The sequence below is a fragment of the Enoplosus armatus genome, chromosome 24 (genome assembly GCF_043641665.1).
Source record: "Enoplosus armatus isolate fEnoArm2 chromosome 24, fEnoArm2.hap1, whole genome shotgun sequence".
NCBI lineage: Eukaryota > Metazoa > Chordata > Actinopteri > Centrarchiformes > Enoplosidae > Enoplosus > Enoplosus armatus.
Genome location: NC_092203.1, coordinates 9,578,688 through 9,598,145, shown reverse-complemented (window position 1 = coordinate 9,598,145; position 19,458 = coordinate 9,578,688). Strand labels below are relative to the sequence as shown.

Genomic DNA, 19,458 nt, shown 5'->3' with positions numbered 1-19,458 from the left:
CTTGTGCTGTTCAGTATGATCATGGAAATTCAAAACATGCCGGCCACATGGTGCAGCCAAAAAGTGATCCAGCACACTAAAACTATTCCTCATGTCCTGTTTGGGTGGGGGTGGGGGGGGGGGGGGGGGGGGGGGGGGGGGCTATAAATTAACACCAGCCATTCCCTAAATCTTAAATGCCAAAACTACTTAAAACTTGTTTGTCTACAGGTTAAAAAAATTACAAAATTCACAACTTTACCATCAAATATTTGCAGAAGAAAACTCCTAAATAACAGTAAATTGAGTGTTTAGTTGATGTGACATTATTCAGACCAGAGCTTTAATTTAGAAGAGTTTATCAGACGTTCAAAGATCATTTTAGTCTCATCTTTGGCCTTTTTCTCCCCCACATGATCACCATGTCCGGTGTCATTTTTTGACCCTACAAACGCACACAAATATCAAAAAACAATTTGACCCAAGAGACCCAGGCTCTGATGCCCTGTCCGGTTTTAATGCGAAATGCATGTGAGCACCATCTGTCTTCCATGTAAAATCACTGACAATAGGAGGGGTGCCGTAAATGTCACGCCACAGGATTTAAAGCAGCGGATCCACACGAGTTATCAGAAATAACACAATAGAAAATGCTCAGTCACAGTCTGCCAAACACGTTGGCAAGGCTACACATAAAACAGATTGTTTTGCATATGTGGTGCAGTCGGCGCTGGGCAGTGCAGAAATGGATTAGTGCAACATTTTGAATAGATGAGCACAAGCTGCCACCTTAAGCCAAACTTTAGAGATGAAAATAATAATTCATTCCTGCAGGGAGCGATGACTGTGGGCTCTTCAGTGCAACACATGTTCTGTATCAACAGTTTTCCCTTTCTGATGTTGAGCAGCAGGAGGTCAAGTGCCTTGCCCAACAGCATGTGTACATTTGATCATTTGATCCTATGTTTTATTGAGCTGTGTTTATGTACTATTAAGTTGAATTATGCCTGCAGAATTAATTTTCTGATGGGGATCTATGTGACCTATTTGACTTGTTAATCACTCAACATCAAAAACATCACATGTATCTTTGTTTTCCGTGAATTCTTGTTAGATCTGAAATTTAAAAAAAAAGCTGAATTTCAAGTTACAACAAGTGTCGCTGTGTGTGTCTCCAAATTTGCTGAAGGATGAAGTGTTTGTTTATGGAACATTTAGCTACATAAATCATTAAACAACCCGTTGAATGAGCTGAAAAGTGCATTGTCAGAAAGCTGTCTGATTTTTCTCTTTTAATATACAGAAAAATATGGTGTCAGACTGGATATTAAGACCTTTATGTACGAGAACTGTAACTTGTGACATTTTCCATTGTTAAGAGGCGTTGTCACTGATAATCCACGCAAACAGGACTTCCTTTGGTTAATCATAACTTGAGGAGAAGCTCACCTCCAGTAGTTGTGGCCGCCTTCCTTCTCAGTGTGTGTGTGTGTGTGTGTTTTCGGTACAGTGGTGTGCTGTGTTTACAGATCAATGCTGTGTGTCTTCACTTAGATCACTTTGATAGAGTTGGAACAGGAACACGGGGAGATTAATCAAAGTGAAGGGGCACTGACTCCCGGCCCGTGCCAGTCGATACGGCCGCGTGGTTAATTTGCCCCGAGGAGGGCTGTCGTCAGGCAGATGATAAACAGTGTTTGCCCCGTTTTTTAGCCACAAGCGTCCTCCTGCTCACCAAGAAAAATAGTTTCGACCCATGGTCTCTAATTTACAGTGGGGGGTGAGAGGTGGGACATAAATCATCCTTCTGCCGTGGCCCGTCTCAGACAGGCGAGCCACCGTGGGTGGATTGGGTGGAGATATTCATTTGGTGTGGACTCAGGTAAACCCTGCAACTCACTGCGGTAACTTGACTCCAAACTGGAGACCAGTCACTTCACGTTAATGAGAAGACACACCTTGTTAATGTGAACCAAACACCGACAGTTGCTGTGATTTGTGCCGTAAACAGCGCTGTGACGTGACAGTAAATTTAAGGAACCTTATGGGCGTCTGTTTTCATGCTTGGCATGTGCCATCAAGGCTTCATATGAGACTGTAGCTCAGTGCCAGACATTAGGGAGTTGGCTCCCATCCAACTGCTCCAACAGATCTCCATATGGACGACAGGGATTCCAGCACCGTCTTGAAAAGGAAACACCACAATAGGCGACATTGACCTCCCCATCCCCAGATTGGGTGACATCCTTTTAATTGTATGGCTAAAACAGAGATGGAGCAAGAAATAATGGAGGATATCACACCGTGGAGCTGTGCCAAGTCCGCTCCTTCCCCCTCTTTCCCAAGGAAGGAGTGCTGGAGAATTGAGGGCTTATAACACCAGCGAGCTGAGGCTTTGCTCCAGTCATCATTTCCATGCTGCTTTACGCTGATTCCCTAATATCCTTAGCGCCTTGCGTAGGGATAAGCCCATCGTGCCGAAACATGGCTGTCATGCCTATAAACCGTTCACGGCTCTAAAGAATCCATTATGGTTGCTCCACAAACATGGGGACTCAAAGGGCCACTTTGCTCAAGCTCATTTACTCTTTTAAAGCGTATTTATTTACCCTTAGTGCTTTGGTGGAAGGGATCTCCAATACACCACAATGCATCACAGCAGGTCGTAGAAATGGCGTATTTAAGTATAAGTGGTCATTTATACCATGAATCACACATCTTTAAGATACGTAGCTGCATGCCTTCAGGAAGCACATGTTGATCTGGCAGAATAAATGTGTATATTAAGACCTCAGGAACTTTAAAACACAACATCAACTATATATAACCTTGGTGCCCTTATGCCAAAACAGATTTCATGTCATTCACGATATATATTTCTTAGATTTTGTAAAATGTGTGGAAGCTGAAATGAAGGCAGAACAGAAAATACAGAATCCCTCATTCCCACCTGTTAGCATCACACGCTCCACTCAGCGCTGAGTGCTGATTGGCTTCTGCTCTTCAGGAAATGGAGTCCCGTGATTGGGGGGGGTGGTCTGGTGGTCTTTCCTTATTCTTGTTCATATTTCTATTCATATTCCCATTTGTGTTGTTATGCTAATTCATATTTCTATTCCCATTTCTACTCCAACTCCTACTCCCATTTTCATACCCATTGCTCTTCCCACTTATTCTGTTTTATCCTATTCTTGTTCCTGTCTCTTTTACATTTTATTCCCACTGTTTGTCATACTGTCATTCCCATTTTTAATCCTATTCCTTTTCCTGCTTCTAGTTATTTCTTTTTCTGATCCTGTTCCCATTTCTATTGCGATTTTCCTTCCTTCTTCTCATTCCAGTTCATAGCTCTAAATCCATTTTTATTCCCATTGCTTTTCCCCTTCCCTCTCGGGATATTGGTGTTATTTTGTATTACTAATATACTGTTAGGATTACTAATACATGTATTGCTGCCACTACTACTGCTACTTCAATAAGCAGTATAAGCACACACAGTGATACTGAAGCAGCAGTGTGTGTGTGTGTAGCGTCAACACCCACAGTTATCTTTGTGTGAGGTAAACCAAGTTATATGTTATGGTTCAGAGCCTTGTCAGGGATTTCTCATCCCCCTTCTCTCTCTCACACACACATACACACACACACACACACACACACACACACCAATTCGTAGATTATCAACAAGTATGGTCATTGAGTGGAAATTAATTTGCCACTGGTAATGGATAGAGACATTTTGCTGAGATGCGTAAAAACAGCTGAACTGCCAGCGATTACCTGCTGGAATCAGCCTTCATCAATATCAGGATAATTACAAAGCACTTCTGGCAGTGCGTGAAATGAATGGAGCGTGCAACAGATTGGGCGATGGCCATAGATGTCTGCAGATATTAGGCCTCCTCCTCAGAGCGGCTCCACAGGGGAGAAATCTACCTGAACAGACCGGAGCTGCTGCTGCTGCTGCTTCTGTTGCACCAGGAGAGGGTTTCATATTCAAACAGAAAACAGTCGGGTGGAGCTCACTGTGACTGAGTCTAATGGAGTTAAACAGTCTGAAATAGAATAAAAAGGAGCGCAGGATTAGACAGAACAGCACACAATGCAAATAAATAGAATATAATGCAGAGAGCAAAGTGCACAGTACAGCAGACGCAACTGGATGAGACGTAAATACGACTAAAGTGAAGCAAAAGAGAGATCACACAGTGGAGAAGAGAATAGACCGACAGCAAAGGCTGGAAAGAAATAAACTCGTACAGCGCAGAAAAGAACAAGTGGAGCCGAGCAGAAGAGGAAGAAAACATGAGTGAAGACAAAGCACAGAATAGAAAACACAGAGGCAATTTAAAGAGCTTTAAATTAGCCAAAGAAGTTCATGTAACACAATTTAAAAACAAAATAAACGGGGAAATAAAATACATAAAATAAGTAATAAGTTGGCTAAATAAAGGGACGTCTGGAGCTTTTGATCATATCACATGGTCTTCTTCAGTAGATCTGAACATTTGTCATCTCGTTTTCTGACCCGACCAGAGGAGGAGGGGACTCTGTAAGGTGGTTTTGAGGGGGGAGTAAAAGGGAGGGGTGCTCAGGGTGTCGATCCCTGTCTTTCCCAGACTTCACTTCCATCTCTCACATGGAACCACTTTAGTTGCCCCCCTTTTCCCCGTGCCCTCTCCTTTCTGTCCTCCCAGACAGCGAGCTGGAGGCAGTATTGGGTTTCCTCTCCAGCTGAAGGGTTACTTCAGTCCATCTCTGGGATGAAAAGATGACTATTTTCCTCCCCGTCTTCCATCCGACTCTTTTTTCAGGTGAGAGGCTCAGGGAGGAAGGAAACTATTACATGCGGGGTGAAAGGGGGCCTGGAGACACAACTGCGAGCCCTGCCCGGCCTGTCGGGGGAGGAAGAGGATCTGGATCCGAAACTGGATGGGGAGAAACCCGAGATCTCTGGAAATGGCTGGGAATGACCCAAGAAAAACTTCCGCCGCCCCTCCACCATCCTCGTCCAGTCCCGTCCTGTCCGAAAGTGTTTCCCGTAATGGTCTCAGTCTGCAAAAAAGGGCACTCTCCTGGCGGCGGGGGTTCCCTAAAGGCCCAGAGTCTCAAACAAGCGTGTGAAAGCATGAAAACACAGAACCCACCCATGGGAACAGGCCCAAAGTCGTACATATACACTTCCCGCCGCTGTAATCAAGCTCTAAGGGTATTCCACATATAAGATTATGAATTAGAAGATTATATTGTAAAGCAGGGACAGTGTTTATGTTCAGTGTCTGTGAACTCCTCAAATTCCTGTTTTGGCTGCACCAACACCTACAGGTTTGCAAAGAATGATGGAAACCAGGCACAGCTGTTCGTCTTGCGGTGGAGGGAGATTTACATATCTGGGTGAATTTCTGAAATGCCGGGCTGGATCTAAAAAGTCGGGGAAATTCCAATCCGTCAGAGAATGTTTTCATATTGTTTCCATTTCATCTGGACGGACGCTTCGAGCGAGCTCTCGCATGCGGTCGCACATCAATCACCGCCTTATTACAGAGAGGGATTTGGCGGAAAATAATGCTTTTTATCCGAGGAATGGGATTGTATAATTGCTGCTCGTTTGACCTCGCGTTCGGCTCAGAGCTGGAATGTGAGGCAGCTCGACGACATCTACACCCTGTTGCTTCGTCTGCAATTTGTTGTTTGTTCCCTGTCCGCTGCAGCGTAGCGTACTTACAAGGGAGTGTGCCCTCTGTGCTGCGTTGGACGGCTAATGTTTTTTGGAGAAAGTGGCGTTTCACAACAGAAGTCTTGGCAGTCGGTTGCAAACTATTTCGGTTGAAATGTAATAATTTGAGATGAGGAAATAATATATAACCGAAATGAGACCTTCAAATCTATTTTTTTTCCCAAAACAAAAACATTTTAAGTGAGTAACCTTACAAGCCAGATTCTTTCTATGTAAAAATGCTCTCCTGTATCATTTGGGAAAAAACCTGTTTGAGTGGATGTGTTGCAAATGTTGACAAATTGCAGGAGTGATTGAACTAAGGGACTACTTGCTAGGTTAATATCTACCATTGATCTTTTCATTGATCACCCCCCCCCCCCCCCTACCCTGCTAATGACTGTGACTGGACTGATTTTAAATAATATATCTCACTTGTAACCTGACATCAGAGGAGGGGATAAGGATCGGAGTATGACCATTTCTCGGGGAAGGAAACCGCTGCGAAAAATCAGCTTGAAAGGCCAGAGGAAATTGAGACAATATTAGAAAGAAAAGGTTCAATCTGCGAGCTTTTTTCCCTGCTGATCAGAAGGGCTGCGGACTACCGCTGGGCTCCTTAACATCTGGTTGGGCAATTTACCCCGCTCTGACGACTGGAAAGGTTAAACCACTAAAATCTAATATTTGCCTAGAGGGGGTCAAGGCACTGCAATTACAAGGTACAATCGGCAGGGCTAATCAGCTAGTAGCGCGTACCAGGGGCTCGGCTGGGCAAATAAGCCCTGATCAGAAGCACTGTTCTCTGCCTCTCCTGTTTACTTATTAAACCCTGTTCTCATGTTCAAGGGCCCCTCTGCAGCCTCTGGCCCCACACACCCCAAGGCACAGGGGAGTAAATTTAGCTCCTGACGCTTTCTAAATGGGACCGCACCACTTGGCTAGAAAGTAGCCCCCGTGTTAATCAGTATCTGCGGCCTTTGTTGCGAAATGATCTCAAATTACTTTCCTCCAATCTGGCAGGCATTAACACCTTGGGAAGGAATGGGATAGGTAGGGATTTGTACCCTTGGGGGGGAAACAAAGTGCAGAGCAGTGAGACAGATGTGTGTGTGTGTGTGTGTGTGGACACGACGAAGGCCCACATAGGCGTCTCAGAAGGATGTGTGTGTTCCACAATGCTGTTTACATGATTGCTCTTTGACACACATTTCCTAATTGACTGAGTATCAAGTGCAGGATTAGTGTATAATATATCAGAACTGTCTGGCGCGCAACACTTTTGAACAAGGCTCAGGGAACAATTACTGGTAATTAAATATGTGCCAGTTACTGGAAAAGATAATTATGTCCTTGGTGTATAACACCAATTAATTACTTTTATTTCAGCGAGCAAAGCTTTTAAACGGCAGCGGAAGCCGTTCGAATGGCGCCCGTGTTTGAGTGCAAGCAACCTCTGTGTTTGCCGATGTGTAAGTCGCGTTCTGTCGCTGCGGAGGCGAGCATTTAGGCGCCGCACGTGAAATTGTTTAAGTTGGAATCAGGCAGTTTCACCTGGCTGTAAAGCTCGCTCATCTACTGCGGGAACTGCAGCAGATCCAGACGTCGCTGCAGTTGCAAAACAACCAGGAGGAACTGACAAGCAAACAAGCTCCGTCAAGGCTTCAGTCATGATGTTTTTACCTCTCTCCTCTCCCTCCTTAGGCATTAAACATTGACATAATAGGTTGAATAAAAAGGAGACTTCTCTGGGGAGGGCAGAGCTCAACTCTCTCTTGCTAAGAGGATTGGTCAGATTGGATATAGAGCCTACGAGGAATCGTATATTCTTATATCCTCACACCTTCTCCGTCAACACGGAGATAGCGGCACGAGATTAGCTGTAAACCTCCCCTTCCTCCATACGTCCCAACAGCAACCGCTTCAAACATGTATACCCTGCTCTTATTCACATATCAAAGTGGGTTTTTAAGAATCACAGAGGTGGAAATGTACGGATTAGCAAATGATCTCATTTCGGGCATCCGTCTCTAATGTCTAACTTAGAAATACCTGTGGCCGATCATTAGTAATCTATTAAATCCACGGCCTAGAAATGGTTACACTGCAAGCCCCTCTGAGCCAAACGTGGCTGATGCTGCTTTTCCAATCCCCCTCTCTCGCTTTGGTTAATGAGATACAGAGTCAGACGGCCCAAGCGTGCTCTCTCTCTCTTTCCCTTCACCTCGCTCTCTTTCCTCTCTCCGGTCCTGCAGCACACAGCACAGTCATTTTTATCTGCCAGCTCGCTCTCGACTCCTGCACCAACAGCTTAATCCACGCATCCATGCAGTCTCCTCAAACAATCAGTCTGCCAGCAGTGTATGGCTATGTGTGTGTGTGTTCATGCTAATGAGATAACGTACTGTCTTTCATGTGTTTTTTTTTTTTCTGTTGCTCAAATGTCGATGTGTAAGTAAGACCACAACAAAACACTAGCGTGTATCCTGCAAGTGTGTGTTTCTAAGCCAAAATGCACATGGAATACATTTATGGGAATGTTTAAGCGCATGCAATTTGCATTTGCAGGTGCACCTCGATTAAATTACATTGTGGGGACAAAAGTCAAAACCTGTCATTGTGAGGACTTGGTCCCCACAAGGTCAACCATTACATTTTAGGGTTAAGACACAAGCTGTGTTCCAATTATACTACATACTAAAGTATATGTATGTACATATACTGTTTTTGCAGTTAGTATGCAAGAAATAAGAGGCAATAAAAATATAATTTTAAAATGTTTTTACGAACATTTATGATGCTATATTTTGTTTTCTGAGATATTTCTGATGAAAATGGTCTTTCTCATTTTGTCGCTTTTCCACTGTGAACATACTGCGTACTCAAAACCTGCCTATGGTGGGTTGTAGTATAGAATTGGGACAACATCTTTGGCTTTTGGTTAAGGTTACGGTAAGATTGATTTTAGGGTGAGGCATGTAGTGGTTTTGGTTAAGCTTAGGATAAGTCTCTAGGGAATGAATGTAAGTGAATGCAATGTGATTTGTTTCATGTCTTTCTTGTATTTTTGGGCCAAAATGTGAATCTAATGATACACACACATGCAGGATACTTATGTGAGTGTGTGTGTTTGTTTGTTTGTCTGTTATATCTGTGTTTGCAGGTCCCCACAAGGTAAGCTATTAGATGTTAGTGCTCAGACTTATTTTTTGGTTCGGGTGGGTTGGTTAGACATGTCGCTATCACTATGCTATGCTATTGTACATGTATGTGTGTGTTTACAGGTAAGGCTGTGAGTGTGTGTGTGTGTGTGTGTGCGCTAGCTCTCTGGAGGGGCCCAGTGTGTGTCACGACGGGCCCGGCTCCCCCTGGATCTAAGCAGTATTGACAAACCCATCAGAGCTGGTGATGCATCGGGCTCCCTGCTCGCTCCCCTCCCGCCCTCAGCGGCGCTGCGGGGCTGCGCTGACATGCTGTCACCTTGGTAACTGCTGCCAGAGAGAACGGCCTGCTGGGATAGCTGACCCGAGCTGGCGGCCGGCCGGCGAGCTGCAGCAGGAGATGTCACCGGCGGACCCCTGAGGACCGACCTAACCCCGCCTCTGTCCCCGACCGTCAATCCGTCTGCTGCTGAGATCCGTCACCACCCGGGACGCTCGCTGGAGAGAGGACAGGACACACATAGAAGAACAAACTCCAACGCTCAATGAGGCACACATTAATGTACATTCACACTCCCAGAAAGCCTGAAATCAAACTAAACTCAACAGCAAACTGCTAAATGTCCTCAAAAGCATCGCCTCAAAGCCGAAACTACAAAAACATCTGTGTTTAAGGAAGAAGTCATCCTCCATGTGATGTCTGTGCTCATGAGCAGAAAGTCCTGGCACATCTTCGGAGAATCGCTCCCTTTTCTACTTTTCGAGGTTACCAAGTCATTACTTGGCAACTTCTGAATCCCCCTCTCTGTATGATCGTTCTGCGAGCCAACACAAACAGCGATTGTTGGCACCGGCCCGTCGGCGGCTGCGGGCGTCAGTCTCCACGAATGTTTCGGGGCCCTTTGAAATGCTGACCAGCTTTCTGACACGAGGCTTTGGAAGCAGCCGAGCTCACGCTGCGAGATGCGGGGCCCGGCTGGAGCTGGGTTCAATTCTCGGTTGAGAGGGATTATGGGTAAGGACCAAGAAGTTTTACATCGCAGCCTGCACTTTCTCACACTAGGCAATTTGTTCAAAGATAACTTTATGGACACACGCCACTCATACCAATAGGTCCTGAGAAACCTTCCTGTGGGGAGTATTTCATGCATCTTCTCTTTAACTTTCTAAAGGAAATGCTGCACCTCTTATCAAACCCTGACACCTAATAATTGCTGCTTTACAGAAGATCTAAAAAATGTACCATATTGCCAAATTCAAGCTACCCAGCTTGAAAACAGGTGAACCAACGACTTGATTTCACTGTTGATATATTAGTTGCTGATACTTTTACTTGATGTTTGATTGCAAGACTTTGATCGATATCCTCTTTTACCAACTAAAGGATATAATCCCTTCTTCTACAAGTGAAATATAGCATGTTGAGACTACACCCATGGGAGTGATTATGGACACGTCAGCGTCGACAAAGTCGTCTCACTCGCGAATACAATCCTCAAATAGTGTTCCGCCTTTTGCACACTGCTTTCCAAACACATGTGCGCCGAGTGAAAAGACGTCTCTCTCTCTCTGGTGTCACACAAACAAACAACAGGAGAAGACGTGAAAGATCACTAACTAGCTTCCTGGTTCCTGTGGCAACCAATGAAGCAGGGCCGCCCGTGTTTTACGGGGAGGGTCATCGGCGTGGGTGGAGCACGTGTTTGGCCTTGACGGATCGGATGAAGTTTTAGACAAACAAAAGTGCAAAGCTGCACGACTGAGTTCTGCAGGAAACCAGTTAAGGTGGTAGCACGACTTCAAAATGAGTGTGCATGAGAACCGTGTTGGTTTTAGCTTTGTGACAGTGCATCTTTAAAAGGGTTTATTTAGCTTCAGAAGCATTTTCTCATGGCTGTACGTAGTAATGAAGCCGTAGTCTGCGTTGTTTAACACGACAACACAAGTGTAACAATAAAGTTTTAAATGATAAATAGACTTCAGGACCAACTTCCTGTAAATGTCTGCACACGGTGCCTTAAAAAAAAACAAGCAAAGTGGCTTCAAACCTTTGCAAAATCTAAATCTTCATAATCCAGACTCCATCAAAATGCCATCTTCATTAATTAACTTTGATTAAGGCAGTCGATTCCAGGGGAGATAATGACAGGAGCGTTTGAACTGTGGAGGCAGCCCAAGCGGCCACTGGGTGGCGCTGTACGGTCAGAGAAGCTGCAGAGGAGCTGCAGCCCTGTGCAATGCATCAAGGGAGGACGGTGAATCTGTCTGGATGATATCAGGACAAGAGAGGAGTGTGTTAATGTGGGAATAATATTTATAGGTTTTGATAATTTGAAATATCATCGTGCGAGAAAAACATGAATAAACTGCTTTTATTCACGTGATTCTACGATTTCAAAGTCGCTGCCTGCAACAAACAAATAATAGACGAAAGTATTTCCTTTTCTTTCAGCAGTAAATAATGTAAAACATTAAAGAACTCTAGAAATGTGCGCCTGTTTATTAGTTTTCCTCCAAAAAAGACTCAAAATCTCCCTCAAAGAGGCATTTTGACACGAAAATGTCCACAAATAATCCTGCATCTCATTTATTTTATTTTGTTTGTTTTTGTTTTTAAATCCGTGTGCGGGCTGCTCGCTGGGGGCTGACCTACAGCAGAGACCCGGATTATTTCTGCGGCCAGTAAAACTTACAGTCCTGCAGTGTGCGCGCGAGGAAGGAAAAAATGCAATTAGACGCTTAAAAGACGCAATAATAATAATAAGAGTGGAAAAAGACACTGTACACTAAAAAGGAGGAATATTTTATGCAGAAATGTGGTATATATTACTATATTATAGTTTACAGTTGAGCTAATATTAAGTTCTTAACGCACCTATTAGAATAAGATGGGATAATTGTGATTTTATAGGAATATGACGGTTAAACGTCACTAAACTAAAGTAGAAATCTTTTAGAAATGCGTGAAATAAAAAGCAGAACATGATGAGAACAGCAAACATTATAAAACACCTATAACGGAATATTACAGGTGTTATTTCGCTCTCTTTGGACGCAGTTTAAAGGTTCAAAGTTTGAAGGTTTTTTCTCACTTCTCTTGAAATAGCGAAATAGAAAAGGAGCGATATTTGCAGAAGGACAGTTCTAACTGTTGTAAATGAAATGGAGGTAATAAAATCACACTACAGGCGTTACATGTGTGTAAAGAGGGGAGGTTGTTGAAACGCAGACAGGCTGATGAGATGCTGAAGTACATTACCTCTGCAGGCTGAGCTGCCTTCAGACTCCATTCACCCCTCCTCTACCTATCCATCCTGCTGCCTGTTCAGGAAACCATGACCTTCACAATTTATAGAGAGGAAACCCCCGAGAGTCACGTCATATTTTAAACCGTCCTCCTCCTCTTCTTCCTCTTCTTCTTCTCCTTCTACTTCTTCTGCCACAAAAACGAACAGCTAGTTGATAAGCTGTATTTATATGGAGGCTTATTGTGATCTTTTGTTTACATGCTGTTTATCTTATATTCTGATGTAGAAAGAAGACAAAAAGTGTCCCGTAAATATCGTCTTCTATATTTATATATACATCTGCATAATAACAATAATAATACTATTAATAACAAGAAGAAGAATTAATTAATGGTGCATTTGCACAAGTTAAACACACATAAATTCCCAATTTATGTATATATATATATGCAATAACTCCAACATGTGCCAACAAAAAACAACTGCAAAATATAATATAAATTAGAATTAATTTAAATTAAATAAATACACATGGCAATAATAATAATAATAATAATAATAATAATAATCTTAAAAAGGTGTTTTTTTCTTATGGAGTCACGACGATGGTAACAGCACAAGTAAAGGTGTGAATGAGAGAAATAAGCAGCTACACTTACTGTAAAATAACAGTAATAATTCTGATCAGAAGTCAGCAGTCACGAGCAGACAGAGGGATATTTTTCTGCAGCAGAGATAAATCCATGTGGACGTGGAAGAGGAAAGCTCCCTGTGGAGAGCAGCTCAGAATAATCCATATTCATGCGCTCGACACGTGGAGTAAATACAGTATGAGAGGGGGGGGGGGGCATTGTGTACATGCACAGTTTCACCAGGTTACAATGAGGCTGACACCAAACATCTACTGGCTTTTAGTCGCTTTAAGAGTGGAACTATATCACGACTGCAACTGCACTGAAACACGATGCAGCAGAAGTCTGTTACACTTAATATTACAGCTTATTAAGGGCCCGTGTTTCAGTTTAACCTTCTAAACCAACAAAAACACAGACAATAAATATAAGAAAAGGCGTGTTAGCGTGTGTATATGATTAAAAAGTGAATTAAAGTGTGTGTGTCATATATGAAAACACATCTCTGAAGGTGTCGCCTTATAATAAAACACACTACATGATATTTACAAGCATCAAACAACATATAACGTGATTGTTTGATATTTAAATACACTTAAGTTGGCCCTATTATCGCACACCACAGTAAAAGACGTATCTTTTTATTATAAGATTTGCTCAGGCGGATGTATAAAATATAAATCTGTGTAGTTATTTTTATTATTTTTATGAGGCCACAACGTGTCAGTGTGAGTGGCGCTGCTTGTCGACAGCCACGTGGAATATTAATAATAATAATAATTAGGCATTAAAAGTTATTTTTTTATGGGCTAAAATCCGGAGTCCCTGCTTCAAAGAGCAGAGTGCTGTGACAACGAGCAGCTTTAATTAGAGCGAACGGGCGCGACGAGCCTGTTGGGCCACTGGCGTCCTGAATCAATAGCAGGAGAAAGCAAAGTGCTCCTCGGGCCTGACCGTGCCGGTGCACACACACACACACACACACACACACACACACGCACACACACACACACACACACACACACACACACACACACACACACACACACACACACACACACACACACACGCGCGCCCATGCTGCTGCCAACACGGTTTTGAAGACCCCTGAAAAAGGCAAAGCTGCGGGAGGACAGCGGACCAGAACCCATCATGAGAGAAACTCTTTTTGTGCTGAAGTCTCGCGCTAGATTTTTGGGGACGTTTCTGCGCGGGCCACGCGAGCTGCTGGCTGCGGGGCCCGCGGTGTAAACGCACAGGTCTGCACAGGTACGGGTCCGGTTCTTAGAGGAACCTCAAGCGTTCCTCTCTGGTGGTGAAGGTCCTGCGCGTGGTGCTCGTCCCAGCACGTCATGTGACTCTGGATGTTACACAGAGGAGCGCGAGCTGCATGCATAATGAGCAAGTGCACAGGAAGGCGACGTCAGGCCCCAGCAGAGCCTCACTGCGCACGTGCTTTATTTTTATATAGGCTCCCATCTGCACGCGCCAAACATTTAACTCTAGTAAAATGAAATGAAAGCTTCTGTAGTTTCCAACAGACTCACAAACACCTCAAAACGCCACGTGCTCGCACATGTCTTCAACACAACTTGCACAAAAAGAAAAAGACTAAAACCTAAAAGTTAGGAGGACCGCACGCGGCGGCGTCTCTGCTGCCACTTTTCTTTCTTTTCTTTTTCTTTTTTTTTTTTTTTTTACTAATGGAGACAAAGAAAAATGATGCCCACTTCTCTATATCATTGAATTCAGTTGCTAAGCAACTAGTATGGGAAATCATCCGCGAAATTCAAATCCTGCAGCGAGAGGACACGTTTTGTTGAGTTTTGCTGAATAGGCGAGAGAGACAAGTCAAGAGAAAAAAAGTTTGAGACACATTTGCTTCGAGAAATAGTCCTGTTGTAAAATAATTATAATAGTAATAATAAGACAGCCTGTAGCACAGCAGAAGTATTGATTCTATCATTTAGAATTATTAGAGGAAATAAAACACAACACGTCACTTTCACTCACTTCACAGGTTTGGATATGATTTGTTTTCCCGCTCTAAGCCTGTCAAAAAGTCCCGAAACAACAGTCCAGATATTAATCCGCATGTCAAACAGCACTTGTCTGTTTCATCCTCAGTGAACTGCAGCAGTGCGGGGGGCTGCTCAGCGCCGGACACACACGATCAATAAGCTGCGTGACCCACTGCCCCGCATCCTACAACAACACGTCAGCCCAGCGAGTGACCGCGGCCCTCCGCACCTGGACAACACACCTGGCGAGCTGTCTGCTGGCGTGAGCGTGGATGGAGTCACGCAGCAGGCGTGTTTTCATCTCATTCACTCACCAATTCAATTTGGCGATTTCGCTGAATGCAAATCAATTATTTTGCAGATTACACTTTCTGTTGTTGTTGCATTGGCACCGCTCGCTATTAATTAAAGCAGGCTAATAATGACGTGTTTATCGGCGCTGTGTGATGCAGGAGCTGCACCATCAGCTGCAGCGTAAACATTACATAACATGCAGCCAGGACGCTCCATACATCAGCTCCCACAATATGGACGCGCCTGTCTGTCACGTCCTTCCTCACTCCCCGTGCTCTCTCTCTCTCTCTCTCTTTATTTTTATGCGGAAGTATAATCCAGCCCCTGCAGGATGAGGTTAGGGCTCCTGCTGTCAGCCCGAGGCCTCAGGAGGCAGCAGATGTAAACAAACCGAGGTGCAGGCCTGCAGCTGACCGCGAGGTTTCATCTGAACGGTCGCCTGGTGCTCACTTCTGTTCTGGGAGGAGGATAACAACGCCGGTGGACGTCCTGAACTTATCAGCTCTTAACGCGGTGAATGCTCGATCAATACGCCAAGGTGTCTTCCTTATATTCTGGTAAATGAATAAATCATCTTTTTCAGTTTTAGAGGAGTGTTTTCACGCTACAAAGAGCCTTTGTTCTGCGTTATTCTGAAGGAGGTTATTATTAGCTCGCAGCTTCATCTGGGACAAAACAGTCCACCATTTTCTTCATTAGCTTCTGCTGCTGTGCAAAATAAATCACACATAAACAGCACAGAGGGTCCTTCCCCTTCAAAAAGACACGGCAAGAATATGAATCTCAAAACACAAGATGAGTGCATTTCATTCTAACAAATTTATTGTGTCTCAATCAGCTCGTACGGAACCACTACTGAAATTAAATTACAATCAAATTATCACATCAAAATATACCCTTATTACCTAACAACGGTCAATGTCAGCTTATGATGATTTGTGCTCCTTTAGAAACGATAATACAAAATTAAACAAATAAGGGCAACAACCAAAAATATAAAGGGGGAGAAAAAAAAAAAGGAGAAGGTTGAAATAAAACCAGAAAAAGAGGGAAAGCATCTTACACAAGTTCCTGGGGGGGAAAATAAATTACCGTTTGGAATAATTCATATGTATTCCGAATAAAATATTAAAACAAGTAATTCTGATGAAAAATATAAAGTAAATAACTCAGATCAGTATCTGATCTAGTGATCTCTATTGCCGGCTTTACAGAGTTTTGTTTATTAAAACCTACCAAAGAACACTGCTTAGAAAGGGCAGCATTAATAGTATATCCACAGCACCCACTCAGTCACACTTGGCAACAGATTTTCAGATTTTTTTTTTCTCAAATAAGTGCAGTTGAAGTCTTTTCAAATGTCTTATGCTCTATTTGTTGAAAAAAAAAGGAGAAGAATCCACTCACGGTGTCAAAGTCCATTAAATAATAATAATAATAATAATTATAATTATAATAATTAAAAAAAAAAAGCCCAAAAAAAAAGAGTGATCTTTGAGATCAGGCGGGTGAGGAGAGAAGGGGGGGGGGGCAGTCCTGGTCCTGGTTGTCTTTTCTTTCTGGGCTCACGAGGGCCTCAACATGAAAAAAAGAAGAAAAAAAAAATCCCTAATCCTCCGCGTGTGTGCGTGAATGGAAACCACGCAGTCCACCTCAGAGAAAACAGAATTGCTGGAAATCATGATGGAAGCTTCGTGGATGTCACTCTTATTCACATCTTTGCAGTTTTTCCCCTCTGTTATTGTGAGGCATGGAGAGGGGGGGGGGAGGCGCTTCAGTCCCATTTCTAAATATACAAAATGCCTGCTCCTTTGTTTCTTCAATCAAACACAGGATAATGAGGGGGGGTATTTTTGTTTGGGTGGGGGGAAGAAAAAATATTAAAAAACAATACTTGGTTTCCTCTTGGTGTGTTTTAATGCGCCAAAATTACCTGGTGGAATGAACTTGTGGTTGTCACCCTCTGGTCGCTCGCTTCACTTGCATCTTTTAAGTAATCTACTAAAAAATGCCCCTGAAAGAAAAAAGCAGAAGGAACCTTTTAGGTTAAGACATTTCAGGGCCTGGAAGAAGGTTAACGGTGCGGGGTTTTTTTCTGAAGGGGGGGTTTGGGAGCAAAAAGGGAAAGCTTGCTGTTTTTTTTTTTCTCTCTCTCTCTTTCTGTTTTTTTTCTGGTGAAAAATAGATAACACATTTGCAGTCTCATTCATATTCCCTCACAATCACAGTATCAAAAAATGTGGCTATCTTGGCGACAGTCTGTGTGTTTTTTAATCAGTTTAATTTCATATAAAATATTCTGGTGTGCTGTTCTATGTTTCACTGAACATTCTTTTGCAGTCCATGGAGGGGGGCGGTGTTTCTGCACTCACATTGCCGACCTGAGAGTACACATCCTCCGGCGTCTGTGCCACTCCTGGGGGCGTCATCCGTTTTTCCTTCTGTCTCCTATTGCAAAACCACACTCTAACCACCTCTTTCTCCAGCTGCAAGTTGTCCGCCAGGCTGGTGATCTCCTGGGCCGAGGGTTTGGGGCATTTTAGGAAGTGGCTCTCCAAAGCCCCCTTGACGCTCACTTCGATGGATGTGCGCTTCTTTCGCTTCCTCCCCTGCGCCGCGATCTTGTCGATGCTGGTGGGGCTGCCGGTGGACGAGTCCGCCTCCTCAAGCCACTTGTTTAACAAAGGCTTGAGCTTGCACATGTTTTTGAAGCTGAGCTGCAGAGCCTCGAATCTGCAAATGGTTGTCTGAGAGAAAACGTTCCCGTACAGGGTGCCCAAAGCCAAGCCGACGTCCGCCTGCGTGAAGCCCAGTTTGATCCTCCGCTGTTTGAACTGCTTGGCGAACTGTTCCAGGTCGTCCGAGGTCGGCGTGTCGTCGTCCGAGTGCTGGTCGTGGCTGTTGACGCCGCCGTGGTGCTGGTGATGCGGATGCTGGTGGTGATGGTGGTGGTGGTGGCTGCCGTGGTCCAGATCCGGGGTGTCCCCCCTCACTAAGCCCGGGTGCACCAGGCTCTGGCTCCCCGGACTCAGCATCCCGTTCACAGTGAACCCCGGCTGGGAGTAGATCAGCGACTGCTGCTGCTGCTGCCCCCCGGATATGGAGTTAATGTGAGCCGCAGTCGTGCTCCCCCAAGCCCCGGCGTGAGTCTGGTGGGGAGCTAAGTGAGGGGGCCTGTGGTGCAGCGCGGTGCCCGTATGCAGATCGTCTCTACCGGAGTTTTTCACGTCCTGCTGCTGCGGGCTGCCCGTCATCCCGACGGGACTCGACGACCAGGGCGATCCGGCTTCAGCTGCAGCAACCGCGGCTGCTGCTGCGGCCGCTGCGGCGTGCGGGAGGGATGTCACCCACTGATGGGCATGGCTCAGCATGTGTCCCCCGTTGCTCGCTGCCATTGCGCCTTGCATAAAGTCACTCTGTACCATCTTGACCGAGGGGTCTCCCCTGTAGCCCCCAGACCCCGAGGTTACCGCAGCACTGCCCGGCTGCATGCCACCTCCGGAGTCAGAGTGCACGATGGAGCCGGACGATAAGATGCTATTGCTGGGCAGATAAGGATTGGAAGCCGCGGTGGCCATTCCGTCAACCCTTATGAATATGTTTGTGGATAACCCCCCTCCCTTTTTACAGTCACTTCTTTCGAGCAGGCAAATTGTATCTCATGAATTATTCAAACTTTAAAAGTATGGGTAGGTTTTGGCAAATACCATCGACGTGCGTAAAAACGCCAAAAAAGCTTGAAAAACGGCGTCAGAAAGCTGAATAAAATCCGCATGTATTTACAACATTCTACTTCAGACAGTTGAGCACTGACATCGGCGATAAAAATCCAGGTTTTCAAAAGCCCTTTAAAACCATGTGCAGTCCGTTCAGAAAGTTTTGCACCGGGATGAAATTGTGAACATTAAAATTAAAATATACAGGAAAAAAAGCGTCGTCCCAAACAAACTTTTGGTGGCCGCAAAAAACAAAAAGCCTCGCAAACGCTCCACAATGTACAAAGTCCCGGTTTATGTCCCCTTTGGATGTGGAAAACATTAGCAGAGTGTCCTCAGTTCTTTTGTAATTCAGTCGCCGAGATTTCTCCCTCGCTTTATTCTTTTCTCTCTCTTCTTTTATAGCACTGTAGAGCCTCTCTCTTTGTTCTGTTTTGATGTATATAAACCTGCCAAACCGCAAACTCCCGTTGAAGTACAATCCAGTATAACAGAGCGCGGCGCTGCTCGCAAGCCTCTTCTCTCATTCGCTTGTTCTCTCTCTCCACCTCTCTCTCTCTATATCTCTCTTTCTCTCTCTCTCTCCCTGACAGGCCGCGTAGTCCCGCCCCCCTCCCCCCCTTCCAACCCCGACGACGCGCGGATGTTTACCCCGTGCGTCCCCGTTGATTGGTTACCCGGGGTGTGATTG

General features: G+C 44.6%; 1 protein-coding gene across 1 annotated transcript; it reads right to left on the bottom strand.

Moving 5' to 3' along the window:
* Window positions 1–9,285: 9,285 nt before the first annotated feature.
* On the bottom strand, window positions 9,286–18,629 carry LOC139306704 (POU domain, class 3, transcription factor 3-B). The gene is made up of 3 exons (XM_070930654.1): window positions 17,424–18,629; window positions 16,985–17,065; window positions 9,286–9,354 (listed from the first exon to the last, which is right to left on the bottom strand). Exons 1-3 carry the CDS (start codon window positions 18,627–18,629, stop codon window positions 9,286–9,288), a joined length of 1,356 nt encoding a protein of 451 aa, XP_070786755.1.
* Between the last annotated feature and the right edge of the window lie 829 nt (window positions 18,630–19,458).